The 14,688-nt window shown below is 55.6% G+C and overlaps 1 protein-coding gene across 3 annotated transcripts in view; it reads right to left on the bottom strand.

Annotated features, from left to right (window-relative positions):
• Positions 1-14,688, bottom strand: part of HIVEP3 (HIVEP zinc finger 3) — a 533,741-nt gene that overhangs the window by 13,519 nt on the left and 505,534 nt on the right. For all 3 annotated transcript variants that reach the window (XM_061122237.1, XM_061122235.1, XM_061122236.1), the window contains one exon: positions 4,597-4,772. In XM_061122237.1, the coding sequence (XP_060978220.1) occupies positions 4,597-4,772 (176 nt within the window). The remainder of the gene's footprint in view (positions 1-4,596; positions 4,773-14,688) is intronic.

Raw genomic sequence — 14,688 nt, 5'->3', positions numbered from 1 at the left:
CCCATGGACTGCAGCCTACCAGGCTCCTCTGTCCACGGGCTTTTGCAGGCAAGAGTACTACTCCTGGCCAAATGGGGAGCAGAGTCATAACTTCGAGTCATCCCAGGGCCAGAGGATCCCCAACGTCCCTGTGTAACATCATGGGCCTCTGCCCCCACTGTTGTGAGTAGGCAAAGCCTGAGCAGGATGTCAAGGGGTGGTCAAGGCAGCGGGGGTGTTCCATAGGCCACAGAGATCAAATGTCCCCTGAGGTTCTGAGACCAGCCTGCCATCCCCTGACTACCCCAGACCCCAGGGGACTAGCCACACTACTCATCTTGGCTATGACATTATTGCTGGACCTGTTCTGTCTGGAAGGGTTGGGTCTCTTACTTAACCAAGTCAGGTGCTGAGCACACTATGGGTGCATAATCACCGTAAGTGGGAAATGTTCTTCTCATCACAGAAGTAAAGTGTTGGGAGGAACCTCACAGACCATGTAACCCACCCCCTACCAGGCCCAGAGTCTTCCTGCTTCTGTTCGGACTCCTGGCCCTGGTGCTATGATGCCACTGGACGAGATAATCAGCTGTCTCAGGAGACGGGATGCTCTGGGACAGCTCCTGTTCACCATCACGGAGAACCAAACAGCCAAAGCCACGCGGCCAGGTAGGGCAGAGCCTGTCTGGAGCCAGGTCTCAGGACTGCAGGTGCCTTGCGTGCTCCATACTGGTGAAACAGACCAAGGCATGGAGGAGCTTGGTGGCCTTGGGTCTTAGTCTGGGCTCTGTCGCTTGCTAGCTATGTGTTCTTGGGCAAGTGTCTTAACCTTTTGAGCCCCAGTTTCTGCAACTGTAAAGCTGTACCTACCTCGTGGGGATGCTGGGAGAAGCTGACGAACAAACACAGGTAGAGTGGCCGCAGAGCGTGCCTGTCAGAGAGCAGATGCCACTGCGTGGAACCTCCTTCCTTCCCATACTGTGTGCTCCCCCACCCCCCGCCTCCAACAATCAGTGTTTATTGAGCACCTGGGAGACTGCCACAGCCACACGCTGGTTGTGGAAGAGAGAGAGATGCTGAGATGATGGCTATGATGCAAATGTCTTCACCAGTCTGCCTGGGCTCAGTAACCCCAGGAGAGGGTGCCAGGCAGCCCCTGGATGCCAGCTTCTCCTCTGCCCCTGCCCCGGAGGCTGCAGAGAAGAGCTGGGAGTCTGAGTGGCTGCTGGGATAGGCCATGGGGACACAGGGGTGGATGTGCAGCCCTGAGTGTTACCCAGAACCCTCCCTGAGTATCCCCTCTGTAGGTCTGCCTGCTCCTCTGTGAATTGAGGGAGGGGAACCAAATGGCCGCAGGTGTCTTTTTAGGTCTGGACACCATTTCCTTGTCAAGGGTCAGAGCTTCAGCTTTCCAAGCAGAGTTCACAGCTTTTTGCCATCGTCCCAGCTCCCCCATCCCAAACCTGACAGTCCTGGAATGAAGGAGGAAAGGCAAGCGGATGGAAATGATGGGCGTCTGGAACACAGGTGGATCTTCCACCAAGAGCATCAGCTGAAGACCGTGTCTACCCCATTTGGCTTTGGGCTTTGACCAACCACCCTCCCTCAGCCGCCGAGGGCTGCTCCAAACTGCCAGCTTGGTCCGCAGGCGATCGGCGCAAGGGCCTGTACCCAGCACAGCCCTTCTGCTGGCCTCAGGGAACCTTCTCAGAAGAGGACACAGGACCCCAGACCTCCACGGGGACATCCCAGTGGGCCTTCCCCAGCCTCACTCACTGAGACAAGCCGGTGCGAGCACCCAGGGACCGGAGCTGCTGTCACAACGTCTGACACAGAGACGGAGACACAGACAGGCAGACAGAGACGGACAGGAAGGCTCCCTAGCCGGTGCAGCCAGGCAGTGGTGACGGAGGGCCCTGAGGACCGCCGGGCCCAGCTTCATCTCTCGTGCAGCCTGAGCCCAAGGATGAGGGGAGGGAGGAGATGGAGGCAGCTGGATGGAGCCCTGAGAGAAGGCTATCTCCTTTGGTATCTGGGCTGATGGCTGAAGGGTCCGGGGAGTAAGGAGAGCTTCAGTGTCTCATGGCTTCCCTCACTCTCCTGCTTTGTGCAGAGACAGCCAAGAGTGAGCTGGCTCTGCTTCCATCTGTCACCGCCCATACTAGCCGCTCTCTACCTCCCAGAGTCTGAGATTCCACTATCTCAGATGCGTTCACTGCTCTGGCTCTGGAAGGTTTTGTCTTTCAGAAGGTTCTAGGAGCCTTGGCAGAGAGCTCAGCACATGCCCCATCACAGGGTGAGAGGGAATCCTCCTGGGCGGGGCCTTCAGGGCTCCGCCCCCAGGTTTCATCCCAGGCTCCGCCCTCTGGCACTCAGGGGGCCTGCTGACATTCCATGCAGGTTATGTGCTCTGGACCCTCCAAGGCTCAGGAGGACCCAGGAAGGGACTGCAGATAGCTCAGCTGTGTGGCTTCCAATGCAGGAGTCTCCTGGAAAAGGGGTGTTCCTGCCAGGGACCCAGACCTCTCTCAGACTTGGCGGAAAAAGACTAGGCCTTTGCTCTCAATAAAGCCAGAGAGAATTGAAAAGAGATTGCTCTGGGAGACTGCTCTGGCCAGGGACTCGGCTCAGTGGATCTTTCCAGTCTCACATGCAGGATGATGGCTCCCTGAGGTGGTGGGCAGCTCTGTGTGGTCCTGGGCTGGGGGGTGGGGGTGGGGAGGGGGCGCTCTCAGGACTGGGCTCCTAACGCTGAGGATAGGATGGTGTGGTCCCCTGGATGGCCTGGGAGTTGGATCAGCAGAGATCCACTCTGGAGGCCACCTGGTTGGCCACCTGATTTTGCCGGTCCTTCCAGACAAGAAGAAGGTGGTGGGGGTTATGCCCCAGAGGCAGGGGGCCTAGCTGATAGCTATAGCTCCAGCTTTAACAGTCATTTCTGGCTTGCAGGGCAGGAAGGGGGGAGACTCATTTTCTTTACTTTCATGGGGGGGCTTGGACAAAAGGTTTTTGGCATTCAGAGTCAAAGACCATTATCTGAATTATTGGTGAATGGCTATCCAATTATTGAATTTCCATCTCTCTCCTCCAGAAAATCCCAAATGGCCCCCTAAGGCCAGAGGGGGGCATGTGGGGCATGGAGCCCAGGACTAGAGCCGAGGCCTGCTAGGTGAGTGTCCTGCACATGGCTGGGCTGCAGGCCTATCGGTCCTCTCTGGGCCCTCTGGACTGTTGTTGATGAGACACCAAGAAAGAAGAGGGTCAGGGCAAGGAAGGAGGATGGTCGCCTGTATCCGAATCAAAACCTTGGCGGAAAAGTTCGAGCTCCATTTTGGAATGATGGCGCCGAGGACAGAGGAGGACAGGCTGACGGGGTCAGGAGACCAGAGACGAGCACCCAGTCAGAGAGGGGGCCGTGAGCGAGGGGGGTGAGATAAACTGCCCCCAACCTAGCGCTGAGAGAAGGGAAGGAATCAGGAGGAGGAAGAAGGAAGACTCAAAGTCCAGAGCGGCCTCCTCAGAGCCACCCAGCCTCTCTCTCTGGGAGCAGCTATACCCACAAAAGGAAGGCTAACGGGCACCAAAGCCGAACCTGCTCTCAAGTTGCATCCACTGAAAAAACATGTGGCCCTGGAGGGAGTTGTCGTGGAGACCCCCAACTTGCCCGAAGGAGAAGGCAAGACCCTCGTGCCCAAACCCTGAGCCAGAAATCTGCCAAGCACAAGAGGTTGAAGCCACCAGGTTTTCTGAGAGCCCAGGCCTCCCTCTGAGGCACCTTGGTCTGCTCAGTTACCAGGAAAGAAGAAGTGGGTCACGATGCCTTTCCTGCCCTGTAGGAGCAGCCCGTGGAAGGAGCAGAGAATAGCTCGGTCCAAGTCTCGCGGACTCAGCCTCACTGGTTCACGCCTGGGTCCTGGGTGGCTGCAGTGGCCATGGCTACCCGCATCATCCAACACAGCCCTTTGGATTCATACCCTCACTGGCCAGTCCACCTTCCTCTCACAGGTGACTGCCAGAGCCTGAGCTGACCCTGAGGTGCTGCGTGGCCAGGGCAGGAATGACAGGGGCTGCCAGTCAGGGTGAGGGGAGAGCCCAGCCCAGTGCTGAGGGCTGCGGAGAAGCTGGGCAGAGCAGGAACACGGTCTGAGTGGTGAGGCGAGGTGGAGGCAAAGTCTGGCATGAGAAGTGACCATGCGAGTGTGTTAAGTGGCTCGGGGTGGAATGGATTTCCAAACTCAAGAGTGGCAGTGACCAGTGTGGATGCTGGAACTCATCAGGTCGGTGGATAAAGGGCTAAGGAGACATGCAAAAGGAAGCGGGGTGATGAGATCAAATACAAAACCAGGAGCTGTGCGCTAGAGTGCCACCGCCTGGCCGTGGTGGGAGTCGCATGGGTGGAGGGTGGATGGGGCCAGTGTGGGATCTAAGAGGACAGGCTGGGCAGCCGACGGTGACACTGCCCCGTCTGCAGCGGGCTGCTCTGTAACTGGGGAGCCCGGAAATCAGGGCTGCTCAGGCCCCAGGCAGAGAGGTCCAGGCCCCGGGCTCTGTGCTGGAGCTCCCAGAGGGGAGCTCCCTGCAGCGGGCAGGGCCAGTGCTCCGCTGACCGTCTCTTACCTTTGGTTTTAAAAGCAAAGTGACAGTGCTTGCACACATAGGGCCGGACGTCAGTGTGGGTGCGGATGTGTTTCTTCAGCATGCTGGGCTTCTTGCAGCGAATTCCACACTCCTCACAAACATATTTCCCTCGGCCGCGGCCTCGCACATATACATACTCTTCGTTTGATTTGTACCTATGAGCAACAGGCGTCATGGTAAAGTAACAAAAAAGGAGGAGAGGAGGCAGGTTCCCACCTCAGAAGATGCACGCGCTTCCTGGCCTCATCCAGCTCTTAGGGGCGGGGGGAGAGGGGGATGCGGAGCAGAGAGAACCAGGGGTGGGGGATCCGCCATGGAGCCCGCACCTGCCCTGTCCTCAGACGGGGAGTGGGGGGCGCGCCCCGTCCTGTCCCTCAGAGGCAGCAGGCCCTGGTGTTCCCGGCCGGGAGGGAAGCCACAGGAGCACAGAGGGTCTCTGGCCCAGATCCAGCCTCATCATCAGCTTCTGCTTCCAAAGAGCAGCCGCTCTGGGCCACCGTGTAACAGAGAGACTATAACAGATGACAACCACAGCTCCGGCAGCCACCACTGAGCCAGTGCTCACCCTGTTGCCGGACACCTGCCCACGTCCAGTCACAACAGCCACGGAGAGCCCGAGGCTTCCACAGCTAGAAAGGGACAGAACTTCTGAATCTGCCTGCCCCAGAGCCTGTCCATCCCCCACGAGGGGCGACCAGCACCAAAACAGTCCGCTCGGAGGCCCACCAGACGCGCACGTGACGGGAGAGCGGAGGCACTTTATTTCCTCGTCCTCAGAGTCAAGACAGCCGGGGCCCGAAGCACTCTCTCCAGTCTCTTCCGTCTTGAGCCGAGCAGGAAGCTCTCAGGACCCAGATTCCAGCCACCTGGCCTCTCTCCGGGGATCACCTGGGGTCCTAGCAGGAAGTACCGTCAGCCTGCAGGAGCCTCCTGGGGTGGCCGGCCTGCCTGCTGGGCCTCAGGGCCACTGCGCTCTTGGCCATGAATCAGAATGCTCTTATTTCCACTTAGAAGGAACACATGAGTTCCACAAGCTCACTCGATACCATCCTCCTCAGAACGCCGTGTTGGCCTAACTATGTAGATGTGTGAGTGTCTTGACAGGGATGGGAAGGCTGTGGCAGGGCCCATGGAGGAAATCCTGGCATAATTCCAGGAGAAGAGCTTTCTGGTTGTGAGGCCCAGGGTCCGAGGGCATAGGCACCTTAGGAGAGGTGTGGCTTTCTCCTCCTGCAGAGTCTGCCGCCAATGCCCAGCAGAAGGCCTGCCTGTGTCCACACTCACCTGTACATCTCCCTCCCACCCAGGAGGTTTGGCACTCAGATTCTGGGTGGGGGTTCAGAGAGGCAGGGAGGGGACTTGGGGTAGGGGAAGGTGGAGGAAGTGACAGTGGCTGGGATTCAGTCCTGCTCCGCTGGGACCATCAGCTCACAGCGGAGAGAATGCCACCAGGATGGGTCCGCAGGAGGGGACTCTGAGGGAGGGAGCCGGTGGGCAGAGGCACAGTGATCACCAACACTCACACTCAGACGCACGCACACACCACACCACTTCCACTCTGCCCTGCTCGGAGGTTCCATGACAGCCTCTCCCCTCTCACTTCCAACCACGATGGAGCCTTTGGGTCCCCTGTCTTTCACCTCCTCCCACCCAGGCCTACAGCTGCTCCAATTTCTACCACATTATGTGCCTCCCTCTGTACATAAGACAACTCAGAAGGAGGCAGACAGTCCATCGAACTTGGCTACTCTCAGCCCCTTCGTTCTCCCTCAATAGCGAGTTTAAACCACAGGTGGGTGCCCAAATGGAGACACACACATACACAGAGAAAGGACTCTGCTCGAGCCTCCAAGGGTGGTGCCGTGACTCAGGGGGTGGGGTGAGAAGGCATGTACAAAACCCCGGACACCACTTTGTCACACTCCATGGAAGGTGCACAACCTGCTGGGGAGCACAAGGGAGGAGCCTGGGTTGAGAGGGGCTAGAGAGGATGCTGAGAGATGGAGGCAAGAACAGAGGACCCCAGGCAGGCACCCCAGCAGCAAAGGCACGAGTGTTAAGATGCCTGGAGAGTTTGGTGGGCAGGGCAGACTGGATCATCATCAGCCTTGAAGGCCATGCCAAAAAGCTGAGACTTGGTTAAAGCTGTCTTAAAGATAAACATAAAGTCTCAACAGAGGATACTTCCTTGGTGCCATGGGGAATGGTCTGCAAGAGGAGAAACAGAATCTGGGTACAAGACACACGTATTGTACGACACGGATTCAAAGCCTTCTGGATGTAGAATCTATAGATCCTGGTGGCTGTCTGGATGATACAGGGGGCACCATGCAGGAGTAACAAAGATTTCAACTTAGCTAGCTCAAGTGGTACCAGCCATGGGCTTAGAGAGAAATGGTACAGGATTCTAGTCCTTAACTACTGAATGTGAGATGCTCATGAAAGAACTGAAGAAATGTCCACACACAACCAGAATTCCATGGGACTCAGGATGGGACATGTAGCTTTGTGAGGAGGCAGGTGACTACTCAAGAGAGTACGAAAACAGAAAAAGGACAGTGAGAGGGCCCAGGAAGCACCCAAAGGTAAGGGTGGGTAGAAAGATGGTGCCAAAAGCCACCCCCAAGCAGAGAGATCCTGATAAGGAGCTAGGAGAGAATGTGATTGGGGAGTCAGAGAAAAGAGGTGAGAGGAGGAGGCAATCAGCAGGGTCCAGGTGATGGGGATCAGGGGAAGGGTGGCCCCTGGGGTCCCAGGACTGGGAGAGGGCAGTTCTGGTTGGCCAGCCTGGAGCCTCTGACTTCTCTGCTCCTCAGAGGCCAGTCCTGGGGTCATGCAGCTTGGTGGTTCCCAAAGGACCAAGCCCAGGGACAGGTGTGGGGCAGCTGTCCGGTGTGGGCTGGGCCCTCCTCCCCTTCCCAGCCCAGGCTCAGTCCCTGCAGTCTGTGCAGGAGGCTGGATGGTCCCTTAGAGGGATCTCCCTGTGAGATCCCACCCCTTCCCAGCAGCTTCAGGCCTCCACCTCTGGACACATCCCACCACTGTGCATGCGAGCTCAGCTCTCCGGGTACCCAGCAACTGCAGCCCCCGCCCCCCAGACCTCAGCCGGCCCCAGCGACCGCTCCACCTGCTTCCCTCGTCCTGCTGGCAGTCACGCCTCCTCACCGGCCCAGCCCAGCTCCCCTGCCGACTGTTCCTGTCAATGTCTGCTAAATCTGAGTGACAGTGGCTTTATCCTGTCAGCCCTGTTGCCTACCATCTGGAGATACCTGCTGGCTTGGTGACCGGGTCTCCTTGGCAAGTTCCTTCTCTGCACCCCCACCCTCCCCGCCGGTACCAACCTGCACGCTTCTCCCCTCACACCTGCCTCCAGGTGAGCTCCTCCACACACACCTGACTTTCCCCCTGGATGCTCATGGCTCCTCTGTCTCTCCAGCCCTGACCGCTCTGCTGTACATCCAGCTGCCCTCTCGGCGTCTCCCCGGGGGTCTCCAAGCACCTCACGGCCCACATTCCCAGAACCCTGTTTCCACGCCCCGCACCTGGACCACACTGCCTCCTGGGTCCCCGCGCCAGTAAACGGCATGTACACACGGAGGTGGCCAGGCCAGCGTCCCTGGTGCCTCCACATGCTTCAGTCTTCTCGGTCAGTCCATCACCACGCCTGTCAACACCACATGCGACATGCGTTCCAGGGAGGCCCACCTCCCAGCAGCCACAGTCCTCTCTCCTGCACCACTGCATACTTTCTTCTCAAGACAGCCAGAGGGGACTCTCCCCAAACACCGCCCATCCTGCGGCTCCTCCCAGCCCAAGGGTCCACTCAGTGCTCCTCCCACTGTGCTCCATAAAGCCCTGCCCCTCACTCAGTGGGTGCTGAAGGCCCCGGGCACCTCCTGGTCCAGCTACCCCTCCAGCTCTTCCCTTCACGGCACTTCTCCGCCAACCACACCAAATATCATCCCTTGCCTCCGAGTCCCTTTCCTCTGGCCTTCCATCTCCCCCTACCCTCCCTCCCCCGCCCCCCCGCCACCACCTGCTACTGTCTGTCTGTCTCCTTCAGGGCTCTGCCAATAGGCCCCTTCCTTCAGAGCCCTCTCTCACACCCCCATGGGCCTGGGGGTCCCACCCACTCCCCCTTCGCAGCGCTTGTCAAGCTGTGTGTCCTGTCGTGGACCCTCACAGGGTAGTCCCTGTTAGTTAGCCCCACGGTGGGGGGGCACGTCTGCCTCATCCACTGGTGCATCCCCCGGGCCTAGCACAGTACTGATGCTCGGTAGGCATTGCTGGACAGACGGGAGCCAAGCCAGGGCCTTCTTTCCTCGTGTCTACTAAAGACCCTCAGTCAAGAAGCTCCCACAACACGAGTCTCTGAGCACAAGTTCAGTCTGACACTGTGGGCTCCCCACGGACGCAGCACATGGGCAGTCCCTCCCAACTATGGTGGACTGGCTGGCAGAACACCCCCTACTTTCTGGTAGGAACCGCTCTGTGCATAGAGAAAGTGAAAGAAAGTGTAGTCGCTCAGTCGTGTCCGACTCTTTGCGACCCTGTGGACTGTAGCCCACCAGGCTCCTCTGTCCATGGGATTCTCCAAGCAAGAATACTGGAGTGGGTTGCCATTTCCGAGGTCAGCATGAGAGCGGAGTCTGAGTCCCGGCTCCCGTGTGAACATGCTGGGCGACCTTGGTGAAATCACTTCCCTTCCAGCGAAAACAGTCAAACTTTGCCCTTAGATGCACCAGTCACTGCCACAGGCCTGAGGTCATTCAGTCCTCCCACCAGCCCTTGGCCACTATTCCCATTTATACAAATGTGAACCAAGGCCCAGGGAGTTCAAGTGATGTGACCAAGATCACACCATCAGCAACTTTTCCACTTTGTCCCCTGTCCCTGCACAGACGCTGCCTGGATGCTTTTAGGTGATACGGACCAAGGTTTCCTTAGCACCTTCCTTCTCTGGGGTGCCCAGGGGCCTGTAAGACCACAGACAGAGGAGAACAGCACTGCTCTCCTGCAGCCTTCCTGAAAGGCTGCCAGCTCGGGGTGGGACTGAGGGTGTTGACAGCTGCAGAAAAATGCCCTGCAAAGAGCCAGGGAAGGAAGCCAGAAATGCATGGTGGGGCACCCAGGGGCATGGTCCTGCTTCCCAGGTCTGCTGGCCTCTCCACCCTCCAGCTGAGGCAGCCCTTCAACCGCAGAGGAAGTGCCTGCCCGACCCCCTGCCTGTGCCTAGCCTGCAAGACAGTTCGCTGCCTGGGTACAGCTGACTCACGGCTGTCTGATCCCTACCACCTGCCTGTCTTCTGCTGCTCTGATGAGCCAGGGATGTCAGCCAGTCTGGAAAATGCTTGGTTTTGTCTTAAAAAAAAAAAAAAAAAGCTGTTTCTGTGGATTCCAAAATGTCTTAGAGAGACCTTGAGCTTGACTGCCTGAGGCCCAGGGCTGTGGGGGCCTGGGGTCACTACTCAGCACCGGGGCTCCCGAACCCTCGCCTGGAAGCAGCTTTTCTGTTCCACTGCCCTGGGTCAGGAGGGGAGTGAGGCTGCCAGGAGGGGAGTGGAACTGCCAGAATCTTCTGGGCCTGTTTTCATTCTTATGCTACAGCTCTGAGACTCATGGATTCAAAGGAAAAGAAAGAGAATCTTGCACAGTCCCTTCATCAGGAGAGTCTTATTATTTTCATCTGACAGAGAAGGAAACAGAAACAGAGGCTGTGTGTCTTGCCCAAAGTCACAAAGGCAGCTGGAAAGTGGTGAAGCAGGAACTGGAACCCAGCTCTGACCCCCAGTGCTCTTACAGATGACACAGTCTGACCCCCTGCCTTCAGCAGCTTCCCCTCCAGACCTGCCACTGGAGATGGCTGAGCTGCCTGACTCTGGCCATTCAGCATGTGACCCCTTGGGTTGTGGCTCCAGCCTTTTTGGAGGCATTTCTGAAACCTGACGTTTTCCCCAAGCACTTGGGAACTCAGCGCACAGCTCTGAAAGGAGATGGCATATCCCTTCTGCTCTGGATTCCAGAAGAGGGGGTGTGGAGGAAATTAAATGGCATCTTGGGCAAGGTGATAGGTGAGTTGTTCTTAGACTCTGCATAAGATGAAGACTCAGCAGTGAAGCTGCCCTGTGAGGTGGTGAGCGCCCTGTGACTAGTGCTGTTCACCCAGAAGCCAGGCGGGGAGGCCCTGTAGCAGGAGAGAATGAGTGGTTATGGCAGCTCAGAGACAGAGGGGCTTTCAGGGCTGTAAAATGGGTATATTTACCCTCTGAAAAGAAGCGAAAGTCCCTCCGTTGTGTCCAACTCTTTGTGATCCCATGTAGCCTGCCAGGCTCCTCTGTTCATGGGAGTCTCCAGGCAAAAATACCGGAGTGGGTTGCCATTCCCTACTCCAGGGGATCTTCCTGACCCACGGATTGAACCCGGGTCATATGCATTGCAGGCAGATTCGTCACCGTCTAAGCCACCAGGGAAGCCCTGTTTATCCTCTAAATTTATCCAATAAACAGAAATACTGATTCCTGACCACTGGGGGCTCAGGGCACTAGAAGGGTGGGAGTGTGTTGGGGAGGAGCGGTGAGCTGGCCACACGACTGGGTGAAACGGAGGAGGTACAAGGAGGAGGGAGAGATTGGGGCTGAAGTGAGCTAGAAGGCAGGGCACAGTCTCTCTAAAGGGAGAGCGGCTACACCCTTCCAGCCAAGTGTTGTATGAGGCTGTCAGATCTTCTGGGTTTTCAAGAAAACCACAAATCCAGATTAAAAATAATAATAATAATATTAGCATACCCTTAGATAGCTCTTACTGGGTACCGAACACTATTTTAAATGCTTGGCATAGCTTTCCTCATTTAAACCACAAGGTAGCCCCATGCCACAGGGAATTTAATCATCATCCATAAGAAAATAGAGTCACAGAGAGGTTCAGTAACCTGCCTGAGGTCACACAGACAGCAAGTTAACAGAATCAGAATTTGAACCAAGGTCACATGTTACAAAGCTCAGGCACTTAATTGCTATGAAATTCTAAGACTTAAAATCTCCTCTTAAAAAAAACAGTTTCAGGCAAGCAAAATAGGAGAGGCAGATTTAGCCCAGAGCTAAACTTGTGGCTCAAAGTAAATTCCCCAAGGTCATGTGGCTAGTAGATACCTGTCCTGACCTTTAAACTCATGACTTCTCTTTCCACCAAACTTCATTTTCTCTTGAATGAGGGGGATAAACTCAGTGACCTCGGTGTGACCTTCCTAATTTGAGCTCTGAGGAGGCTGTTCTGAATGTATATTATTGATGTTTTCATATATTGTTAATAGTTTATCCTAAAAATTCTCAACTCTCCTCCAGATTTGGACATTTTAAAGTCTTGTCAAAATTCTGATTTTATTATGATCTTGTAGCCAAATACACTTTCCCCCAGGGGCACACAGCCTGGGTATAATCATGCAAAAGGAGAGGAAGATGCGAACAGAAATGTGCACACTGTTCCTCTGAGGCAACCCACGCTTGCAGGCAGCCTGTGTCCCATGAAGCGAGGCTCAGGGTTGGTTCCCAGCGGTCACTGGCCCCCCAGAGGTCTGGCCACAGTGAGCCCACCAGCTTGTCTGCAGTGACTTGTTGCTCTCTGGGTGAGGCTCAGAAAGGAAGGGATGTCTGTGGAAAGAGAAGCAAGTGCCAGGTGGCACTGAGCTGTGTATCTGCTAAAAATATTCTGTTGCCAAGAGGTTGGGAACACACCCTTTGGTGACAAGTATACTGGGGAAGCTGAGCTGTGGGTCATGGGGGAAGTTCACATGGTTCTGGGCACATTACAGACTCTCATTTCGTCAGGGTTCTGCAGAAATCATGTCACATCACGACATCTGGGGTTGTTGCTGTTTAGTTGCTAAGTCATGTCTGACTCTTCTGCGACCCCATGGACTATAAACTGCCAGGCTCCTCTGTCCATGGGGTTTCCCAGGCAAGAATACTGGAGTGGGTTGCCATTTCCTTCTCCAGGGGATCTTCCTAACCCAGGGATTGATTGAAGGTCTCCTGTATTGGCAGGCGGATCCTTTACCACTGAGCCAGTAGGAGTGGGGGCATTTAACTCGGGGTCCAGGGACAGACCTGCTGTGCCAAGAATTCCTTGGCACATGTGTAACACAAGGGCCCAGAGCCTGACAGCGCAGGGTCTATTTTAAGCAGTATTCCGTGTATTTACTCAATAATACTTACAAAGGCCTGGTCTGAGCCTGGCCCAGAAAGGCAAAGCTAAATAAGACTCTGACCTTGGTCTCCAGAATGAATAACAGGTACTTAAAAGACGGTAAAATAAAGACAGAGAACCCATGACACAGACAACTCACAAAGTGCCATGGAGGATCGGGTAGGTCTTAGGTGACTTTTGTGGGTGAATCGGATCTGACTGGGGAGACTCCTGTTTTGGGAGTCCCCATCTGGTGCAGGGTGGGGGATGGAGTGGGCTGGGAGGCCTGGAAGCTGGGGGATGGTTTTGTAATTGTATGGAGCCCAAGACGGGGCAGAGGCAAGGGTGAGAGGAAAGAGGACACAGACTCCAGGAGTCCAGGTTGCCTGACAGAGACAGGAGGGGAGGGCAGGTCAAGAAGCCTTCCTTTACACTTTTCAGAAGCACTCCCACCATGGAGGCCATGACTATTTTGCAGGCTTGCATCTGTGCCATTTGGGCTGTTTTCTCGATTTTTTTGGTGTGATTTCTCATTCTAGGGGACGTCAGCAAACAGCATCAGCTGCCCTGAAGACAGCAGCTCAGGGGTCTGACACACAGCACTCAGGTCTAAAGAGAGGAGGTGGCTTTTATTTTAAAGAAATTAATATGGTAACTTGAGACGCTGTGCGGTGAATGACTGAGTGCAGAAGCCTAAGAACTACCGAGAGCAGGCACCCAGCCTGGGCTGAAACCAGCTCAGGCCCAAAGAATGCAGCCAAGGCCCTGTTTCCGACCAGACGGTGACATTAGGGAAGGAGGCAGGATGCCAGAAGCTGGGCCTGTCGTGTTCAGAGAAGTGAAACTGCCAACAAGGAGTGGACTTCTTAAAGGTGCCCATTTACATGGGGGTGCCCCAGCCTTTAGCAGGCCCTGACTTGCAGGGCCTTTCACACTGTGCTCAGGATTTAAGGAAGGGGAGGCTGAGCAGCAGGGTTCTGGGCCCCCATGTCCCCCATAGCATTCAGCTGTTTTTCAGAATAGGAATCTATATAAACTGAACTTTGTGAAAAAGAGTGCCGTGAATTTAAAATCAATTTGAAAATCACTGTTAAAGCACATTCATGCTGGGAAGGACCTAAGAATCTTCAACTTCCTGAGTGGGAGGGGCCTCGTGCCCCCTCTGATGAGGTCATTCTTAGGGCGGCCCATCCACACCCCCTCTTGGGCGCATCCACCTCTGGCACCTGGGGTCTCATGGTGTCCCAGGCAGCACCTTCGGCTCCGGGCAGATCTCCCCTTAATTAAGCTAAAGTTGACCTTCTGTAGTCTGAGCACAGTTCAGTGCAAGCCCTCTTGCACATGATGGTCCCTAAAGGATGCTGCTCCACCCAAGATTCCTCTGCTCCAAGCCTCAAATAGATGTGCTCAAGATGGATTCCAGATTCCTCCCTAAACCTTCCCAACCCTTCCAGGTTGTCCCTCTTAAAATGGGATGCCCCAGAGCACCCAGAGGCCCCCTGTTGTGACTGAAGCCAGTCCAGCCTGATGCAGGACTATGGTTGGCTAGTTCTCCCAGCTTCACTTCCTTGTTCCCCAAACAGGAAACAGGTCAAGAATGGGGAAGTGACCAGATCCTGGAGATTGGATCCATGTTTTACTCTTTACTAAAAAGCACAAAAAGAAAGTCAGCCAGGATCAGAGGTGTTTCTTTTGTCAGGGAAAAAGCAACAACTAGCATTTGTGGAGTGTTTCCTCTGTGGTAGGCATGTATTATAGGAATTATAATCAAGCCTTGGCATGGACAAACCTCAGGGGCCGGTACAGAAGCCTGGCCTGTGTCTTGCAGGCAGAGGGGATGGGGACGGTGTTCTGTTACAGCCGTGCTCTGGAAGCGCCCCCTGAGGCTGG

Source organism: Dama dama, chromosome 20, assembly GCF_033118175.1.
Source record: "Dama dama isolate Ldn47 chromosome 20, ASM3311817v1, whole genome shotgun sequence".
NCBI lineage: Eukaryota > Metazoa > Chordata > Mammalia > Artiodactyla > Cervidae > Dama > Dama dama.
Note: the sequence above shows the minus strand (reverse complement) of the source record. Positions and strands in the feature narration are given on the sequence as shown.